This window comes from Periplaneta americana, chromosome 16 (assembly GCF_040183065.1).
Source record: "Periplaneta americana isolate PAMFEO1 chromosome 16, P.americana_PAMFEO1_priV1, whole genome shotgun sequence".
Lineage (NCBI taxonomy): Eukaryota > Metazoa > Arthropoda > Insecta > Blattodea > Blattidae > Periplaneta > Periplaneta americana.
This window is the reverse complement of record NC_091132.1, coordinates 151,307,478-151,316,528: the sequence shown is the minus strand read 5'-3', so window position 1 is coordinate 151,316,528 and position 9,051 is coordinate 151,307,478. Positions and strand designations below refer to the sequence as shown.

At 38.5% G+C, this 9,051-nt stretch overlaps 1 protein-coding gene across 1 annotated transcript; it reads right to left on the bottom strand.

Annotated features, from left to right (window-relative positions):
• Positions 1-1,583: 1,583 nt before the first annotated feature.
• On the bottom strand, positions 1,584-8,139 carry LOC138691414 (uncharacterized). The gene is made up of 4 exons (XM_069813326.1): positions 8,047-8,139; positions 4,906-5,043; positions 4,006-4,143; positions 1,584-2,350 (listed from the first exon to the last, which is right to left on the bottom strand). The coding sequence occupies exons 1-4, from the start codon at positions 8,137-8,139 to the stop codon at positions 2,264-2,266; spliced, it is 456 nt and encodes a 151-aa protein (XP_069669427.1). The 3' UTR covers positions 1,584-2,263.
• Positions 8,140-9,051: the final 912 nt, after the last annotated feature.

Below are 9,051 nucleotides of genomic sequence, written 5' to 3'. Positions count from 1 at the left end.
ATGTGTCTAATGCTGCCTCGAGCTCCTCGGATGTGAATGATGTATTGTAATACTCTATGTTATCTGATATGAATTTGAATCGGTCGGAGCTAAAAGGAACTAAGTCATTATTTGCAGTTTGTGGTTATGCAACAATTTGAACAACGGTTGTCAAGCGCATCGAACGGTGGAAGAAGGAACTAAGACTTTTAAATATTCTTTTGTCTTCTACAACATAAAAATATATACATTCGTGTTATTAGTGGAATATTCTTTGCTTCTCCTGAAAAGTTGTGAAAAGTGACTTAGTTCCTTTTAGCTCTGATTGATTCAATTGAGGTTTCGTTTTACCGCACCATCTTTGATTTTTAGAAATCCGGGTCATAATTATTTGAACTGCTTATCTGTGCAAACGAGCTAGCGAATATTTCTGCAATTTCTATTGGACTGGTGGTCGTTACTCCACAGTTCAGAATTTCCGGAATTACAGAACTACGTTTCCCCATTATTTGACGCAATTCGTCCCATATGATGTTAGCTGGAACGTTGTTTTTCAATGAATTGACGTAGTTTGTCCAAGACGTCTTCTCAGCATCGCATATGGTGCGTCAAGGTTTGGCTCGAAGACGTTTAAACTGGACGAAATTTTCTTGGGTTGGATGGCTCTCAAATTGACGTAAGGCAGTCTCGGATTGCATCTCTGCAGGCATCTGCAGGCTTCCATCCACCAAGGGACAGAGAAGCGTTTTGGCCTGCAGGATGACCGGGGCATAGATAATTCCGCGGACTTAATAACCTCATCTGAAAAGTGCTCTACTATGGAGTCCACACTGTCAAGTCCGTTATCATCGAATGATATGCACTCCGAAAATCCGACCCAGTCCGCCTTTTTAATAACCCAGTTTGGAGAGCGAGTTTCCGAAGGATGTAGAGCGGACATACGCATTCGGATGGGATAGTGGTCACTGCCATGTAGGTCGTGAATCACTGACCATTCGAAATGCGTGGACAAAACTGGGCTACAAATGGAGATATCTATCATGGAGTAAGTACCGTAAGCAAAGGAGAGGTGTGTTGCTTCCCCTGAAATCAGTGTAATGAGATTTAGATGTGTGACATACCTCTGCTATTTTATTTCCCGTCATCATCGGAATTTCAGCCCCAAGAGTGGTGGGATGCATTGAAATCTACCACTAACAGATATGGAGCAGGTACCTGCGAGAGAATATGTTCAATTTCATGCACTGTGAAAGGTGTGTCTGGGGAAATATAAGCAGAGACTATTGAAAACTGTATGGTAGGTAAAGTTTCTCTAGCGGCTATATATTGATCTGGACTGTTAATGTTGATAACAGAGGAAAAGATACTTTGGCGGAGTAGGAGGGCACAACCTCCTTTGGCACGAATAGTGGCAAGGTGAACGTAGTATCCCGAGATACTCAGGGAGTTTTCAGGCCAGAGATGTGTCTCCTGGAGGCATAAAATAACAGAGTTATCATGATAGATCAATTGTTGTAGTTCTGCATATCTGCTGTGTACACCGTTTACATTCCACTGTACAATATCAGTCATCTCAAGGAGTTAAATCATGTTGGTGGGATGTCTTTGCCTGCGACTGCTTAGTCTTTGACTGTGGTGACTCACTTGCAGTTTGTCTCACTCCTGATCGTGATCTTGATCTAGGTCGTAATCGAGAGCGTGATTTCGACCCGCTACCCGAATTAGGAGTGCGACGTTGTGGCATTCTACCAGGCCTAGAATCCTTCCGTGCTGTCATGGCAGCGATCTTTCTTGGGAAGTAAGGCTTGATATCAAGCCCACCTCAGCAGTCTGTGTGGCAGCATCTACATATGTCTGGGTTGCGGTCTCAATTCACTTCCCAGGCATACTTCAAAGAGGTGGCGTCTGCGTAAATGCAGGAATTCCCTCTGTTGCCTTCTGCAATAGTGATGAATAACACTTTCATGTCGCCTTTTTTTCGTTGATCGAAAATACGCTTACGCACCTCGAAAAAAGTAATATTTTCTCGGACTCGAAGCTCTTGAATATCCTTCTCTACCATATACTTCGGGCAACTTTTAGAATTAGAGGCGTGTTCCCCAGATCAGTTCACACAGTGCTCGGCGCCGGCACATGGGGAATCACCATGGTCAGCACCGCTGCACTTTGCACATATGATGTTGTTAGTGCAACGTTTTTGCGTATGTCCGAACCGTCGGCACCTAAAGCAATATTTCAATAAAGCAGTGTAACCAACAACGCAGTAAAGCCTCACACACTTCACTCACCTGTCACTTAAGACTTCATCCTCTTCTGCTATTACTTCCAGTCTGATCTCCTTCTCCACTTTATTTATCTCAAGTGTCTCCTCCTGAAATGAAGGAATGTATAGTAAATAAATGAAGAATGAATGCTGGGCACTTTATACCTTGTACACTAGATTTTAAATACTATTAAACCCAGTAAACGCCAGAACAATGTTGCCGAAAAATGAAAATGAATTTAAAAAAATATAAAGACAAAATATTATGGAATTTTGTTATAAATATCACGTTTAAGTAACAATTTCATAACCGATAAGTTAATTTGAAGAGTAAGTAAGAATGACACTCAAATCATATTCTGGGATAGTCACAGGTCAGCAGGATTCAGGAACTGATCAAAGTGTTCCAGTAAAATTGGTGATGCGAAATTTTTGGTGAGACAGATTGAAACTACATCAGATATTTCAAAATTTACAGCAAGCATACGATAAATTGAAGAAAAAAGGTTAGTAAACCTTCAAAAGGATTTGGATATCAAGGGATAACAACTCGCATAGTTTAAACAACAATGGAAGAAATTATTTCATGAGTGAATATTCAGAGGGACTCAAAATTCTGTTATGTCCAGTAACTTCACATACGCCTTTACCATTTTTACTTTTCCAGAATCTACTTCGATGATAGTGTTCCCAATCCTGTCTCTTGGTTTACTGCGTAAGTTTGAATTCGTTGAAATGAGTAAATGGTCCTCCCATGAAGCGGTCGGTGTGAGGGTGCTACTGCAGAGTGGAGGAGGATGGCAAAGAAACTCTGACGTTGACGTGGGTGTGACAGCGTTTTGCAATCACAGCTTCGAATTGTGAAAGCTAAGGAAAAATCTCTGTGATGATCAATAGCGATTTTGTTAATATGTGATTTCTGTGTTTGGATGATTCTTGGTAACTGTGGGCTTCGTTTCCTGTCTGTAGATTTCCAAGTCGTCTAGAACTCAATATCCCTTTCATCTAATTATCTCTGAATAAACCACGAGGAATACTCTGCTTTTCATGAGTCGAAAGACGTATATGTTCATCACTCTTGTGCGAATGGAATTGATATTGCAGTGACATGTTACATCAACAGTGCACAGCGTGCATAATGAAAAAAAAGAACATGCTCTGAACTGTCATCGCGATGTGTGGGCGTGTATATCCCTCCCTGAATATTTGCGAATGATTAAGTGAATCATTCATGGAAGAATATAGTGACTGCATTGCTTTACTATCAAAGAGTTGGCAATGTTAACCTTTTCAGTTGGCCGAATATTAATTAAATCTCGGTAATGTTGATTTTCAATATAATCTTCTGACTTCCAGTTGTCTAGAATCTGAAGCTGTCACATATACGTACATCAGTTGCTACCACTGTGAGTCCTATATCAGGCAGAGATGGTGGTATCTTGGAGCTGTGATTTTGGAACTGTAGTCACAGTTGGTTGTAGTGACAAACATATCACAGAGACAAATTCACAACTCTTCAAATCACACCCTACCAATATTCTAAGTAGTCATCGTGAATTGTGACGTTCATGCGTATTAGTGAACAACTGACGTCCCAAGAAATAGACACCAATCATGTGGACTTCAGCTATCAAAAGATACGATTCAATGACAGCATGAGAGCTACAATCGTTTCCTCTCGTAACCTGAATCTAGAAGCCACATCAGTCATTAAGTAACAGAGAGAGAAAATCCGACCAACACTCTTCATAAACTGCACTCACCTCGGCTTCACTTTTCATTATGGGAAAGTCAGTTGGCACAGGGAATTCTTCAAATGTCATCTCTGATTTCAGATCACAGCTCCGATCCATACATTCTGTCTTTATTTCAGTCACGTGCAGATCTAATACATTTCCATCCTGCAAAACACACGACATAAAAATTATGTCATATAACATAAGTCCCTCGCCAAAAACCACTGACTGTTTCTAAAGTCTGTTCACTCTATTATTAATCAACAACTTTATGTGTATAAACTCCATTGTCGCTAGTGAAATAATTTCTATGAAAAGCCTCATCTAGTTTGATTTTATTGTTCAAAATCTTCTATGTTGGTTTACTGAAGATACGATTAATTCTTCCTCCCAATGTAACAGTTAATGTGAGGATGATACTGCAGAATGAAGGATGATGGAAAAGCAACTATGAAGTAGTCTTTGTGATTATATTTTATTGCCTAATTATCAACAAATTGTACCAAGAAATGAACATCAAATATGTGGAGTCTGGCTAATCAACTAACTTAAAAGGAACAATAAAAAAACACAATTAAGATTATTTGCTAAACCAGGTGCAAAGCACAACGTCAGTCACCTACCACGGGATTAACTAAGAATCAACATCATTCCAAAATGGTCTGTGAATTAAATTAAAAGCAGATTTGGAAAAAATTATCAGCAGCGATAAAATCATCTAAATGGATACAATTTAGACAACGTTCAGCACTGCAGTTTCTATGATAAAATTGGGGAGGAAAAGATTCAAGAAAGATATAGGATGAAGAAATAGATATCATTAGAGAAAATATCGTATGCCCTGGTCACCTGGATGTAACAGCCACATCAGCCAGTAAATGTCAGAGAGAAAACTAGCAACCAACTCACTTCATAAACTGCACTTACCTCAACTTCACTTTTCACGATGGGAAAGACTATTGGCACAGGAGTATCATAAAATGTCATCTCGGCTTTTACATCAGAGTTGTGATCCATATATTCTGTCTTTATTCCAGTCACTTGCAGATCTAATACATTTCCTTGCTGCAACACACAAAACATAGTAATTGTGAAATAGCTCATATGTCGTTGTTTAGTTGTTCACGAAAAACAAATGCCTATTTTTAATGTCTCTCCATCTCATTATTAAATTCTGATGTCAACGAAAGCACGCATACATACTCCAGACAGTAGCGACATAATTTGTATGAAAAGCTTCGTAACGCAGCATGTAAAAGAACAGCTGCATAATATCTATGTCCACATACAAATATATTTAATTTCTGAATGGGTGTTAAGTTATTACAGAAAACATATGACGGAAAATGTGAAACATGTTTTAAAATGTTTTATTGCATTAGATGTTTCTTCTGAGAGTAATCAGTGGCAGAAAATAGCAGAATTGTTCTCTTAAATGTTGATTCGAGCATCAATTATGTACGACCTCTGACATCTCTCCTTATATTATTACAGCGAGATAAGTTCGAATGGAGGCTATTTAATGTGTAACCACAGTTTAGTATATACAGTTGAGAAGCTCAATACTTAATAAATATGCATACATAGATAGTTGCTGACCACCAGGACCACTACTATCGCCTCAGCACAGACCCTTTCCCGAGCAGATGATAAAGTATGTCCGGGTTTTGTATTTCAGTGTGGGTTAATTTACATCGCTGTATCAACATCTAGGTTATTTAGCGTCCGAATGAAATGAAGGTGATAATTCCGGTCAAATGAGTCCGGGATCCAGCACCGAAAGTTACCCAGCATTTGCTCGTATTGGGTTGGGGAAAAACCCCGAATTTTTTTTTTTTGGGTTATTTTGCGACGCTCTATCAACATCTATGTTATTTAGCGTCTGAATGATATGAAGGTGATAATGCCGGTGAAATGAGTCCGGGGTCCAGCACCGAAAGTTACCCAGCATTTGTTCGTATAGGTTTGAGGGAAAACCCCGGAAAAAACCTCAACCAGGTAACTTGCCCCCACCGGGATTCGAACCCGGGCCACGTGTTTTTGCGGCCAGATGCACTGACCGTTACTCCATAGGTGTGGATCAGTGTATGGAGCTCAGTGAAATATTATATTATAACTTTATTGCGTATCATTGCTAAGTTTTATTTAGTGTAATGTGTCCATAAGTTGCGTTTACTTCTTATTGCATAATTTATTGCAGAAATAATTACAAAACTGTGTTATTTTAATGTGAAGAGAATTTTAGATATTAACATAATCTATTTGCATCAACATTTTAAGTTTAGAATGGAAGCTATTTTGAGGTTTAGTAAGAAAGAATTTATATTGTGATTTTAATTTAGCACATCTACCTTCCTTAATTGTAGATAGAAAATTTACCATACCAGTCCTATGAAATTAGTGTACGTATGATTGTGTTACTTCGTCTCTTAGGAAATAGATATATACAATAATTCGGTACGTACTCGATTGTAGTATAAAATACAGACAAATTGAATGTGGGGCTTATCATACATGACATTATGCTTCATTATAATGTACAATTGCGAATATAGGAATATAAATAATAACCTATAATTTCCATATGACATAACATAGGCTTACATATGTAAAGGCAGGGCATTGGAGACTTTGTAAATCTAGTTGCTCTAGTAATAGCGCTGTGAGGTTACCGTACTTCAATATAGTCAAGTGTCCGAAGGCCAATAAGGCAACACTCATAAACCGGTGAAACTAGCGCTGAGGTAGTTCCTGCGATTTCGGAAGTGAAAATCGTAGAATTTATAAGAGATTTTTTGTGGAGGTGCAAGTGATCGTATAAGCTAGACATAATAAAAGCCAAAACTAACCAAACCTAACCTGTCACAGATCCGTATATGCCAGGAGTATGAGTACAAAGGAACTACCTCTGCGCTAGTTTAGCCTACTAATATAGTACATTAATCAGACTTCAGATTGGCGTACCGTAAGAAATGAATAAATACAACTGAAACAGAGACAAATTGCATTTACAAGTTATCACACGTAACTTTATGCTTAATTATAATGTATAAATCCAAATACTGAAGGATTGGTACAGTAAACATAACCTATAATTTCAACATGTCAAAATATCCGTGCGGTGCAACTGAAAATTATTGAATCGTGCATAAATGAATGTACAAGAATTTCGCAATATTTAATCCAAATAAAGTGAGGTATTACACATACGAACAACGTAATTTTCACACCAAAAATAATATTACACCTTAACTCGCAAGTGAATTATGTCTGAAGTGTCTCATAATCATTGTTTTAAATTTATTAATGCAATTACACTACATTTTAGAGAAATATATGTTACTCTTTATGCATTACAACTAATTTATATGGTTGAAACACCAACCTCTGTGATCAGGTTAAGCGAGTCACATGGTCTGCCTATATTAAATCACGATGGCAGTAACACAGTCTTGTTCCTAGTACTCCCAGCGCTCCAAGCGGCTAGTAACTATCGCGAGAAATGCAAAAAATCATCCCAAGGTTCGCAACTGTCTATACTACACTGTGGTGTAACTCAAAGCTATGACAAGGTAAGAAACAAATAAGTTCCATGCTTTATGCAGAAACATATCTTCGCTGACGAAACTAATAACAAGCCATACCTAACAACCTATTCTTTAACTTTGAGAATTAAATTTATCAGGCGCAGTAGCCGAGGAGTATACATGGGGGAAGAAATTTCGTCATGAAACTTTAAACATTATTTCATGATTCCGCAGTTCACCCAGCATTCTGATGAATTTGCAACAAAATAGGTGGCAAAGTCCAGTTTCGCGGACCAGCTATAATGGCAGGGGAGAACATTATGATGACCATAAGATACTCCTGTACTAGTTGGACGATAGTGCACCATGTAATATATGCAGACGTGAAGTCAGTAGTCGACTGATCTGCCTTGGCCCTGTGTGGGCTGTCGCGCCCTGGTTTGTGCTAGGGTGTTTTTTTCCCCAAAAGATAACCTATATTGCTGTAAACGACACATTTGGAAAATAAATAGTAATTAGTAATCACTCTCAATATAGGCACCTGAGATAAAGACTTCTGCTCTTCTATATCTGTGTTATAATGTCTTTCTATTGCCAGAAGGTCGAGCTCACGTTCCATCTTGATCACATCCATCTCGACTGAAAGAAAAAAATAATAAAAACTTAAATTGGCATACAATATGTCAGCCAACTATTTGGATTTGGGTGACCATCAGGGGCGAATGCTGGTCACGAAAGGTAGGCTTGCTCTTTTATTGATGGGGGAAGATGGGAGAATATAATTCATCTGGTTTGCAGACTTTTCGTGTCTTGTAATAGACAATGTTAAAGTATTTAAATTGTCAAAGCCACTTTTACACCATACACCGTTATCTGTAGAAAATAACAAACACGGCCAACAAAACAGTTTATTCAGTTTTTTCGACCCTGCCAACCAATGCGTATTGTGTATTGAGATGCACTGAACGAGCGCACATATTCTCTATTTTTCTCCTTATGCTGTCTTTTTAAATCTGGGAGCCCTGGACATGGTCTGCCGTTCTTTATAATGTCGGTCTTCTCTTGAATAGTCCTCCGGGAAAATGGATTTGATAATAAAGTTTCAATCACACATTTCCGAACTCATTGCAACACTTCAAATTAACGTTTAAGAACTAATAATACATGCAGCAGCTAACATATGCATTCCGCTCATAAAACTACATTACACTCGCAAATCACAGCACATTCACTGGTAAAAACTGCTGCCAATCAGTGTTGCGAACTCGATTCTTAAACATCCGTTGTGGAGCCTTGCAGAAACCGCTAAATTGCTATATTGTCAATGTAAAATTATATTATTTTGCCGCTGTGAGTGCTAAAAATACCCGCTAAATCCCTAGATCAGCAATACAAGTTTCATAAATTTTACCCGCTAAACTAACGCCGAAAAACGCTAGATCTAGCGGGAAAACCGCTGAATTGGCAACACTGCTGCTATCTGTGTAACGTTAAATAGTCGGTGTAGCTCTCGGACCACAGCTTCATACAGCATATAACAGAAGCA

Coding starts and splice junctions, on each gene's coding strand:
- LOC138691414 (XM_069813326.1), bottom strand. CDS start 8,139: ATGGATGTGATCAAGATGGAACGTGAGCTCGACCTTCTGGCAATAGAA. Junction 5,044..8,046: donor AGCAGAAGTCTTTATCTCAG/GTGCCTATATTG, acceptor TGTGTGTTGCAG/CAAGGAAATGTATTAGATCT. Junction 2,351..4,005: donor TAATGAAAAGTGAAGCCGAG/GTGAGTGCAGTT, acceptor CCTTCATTTCAG/GAGGAGACACTTGAGATAAA.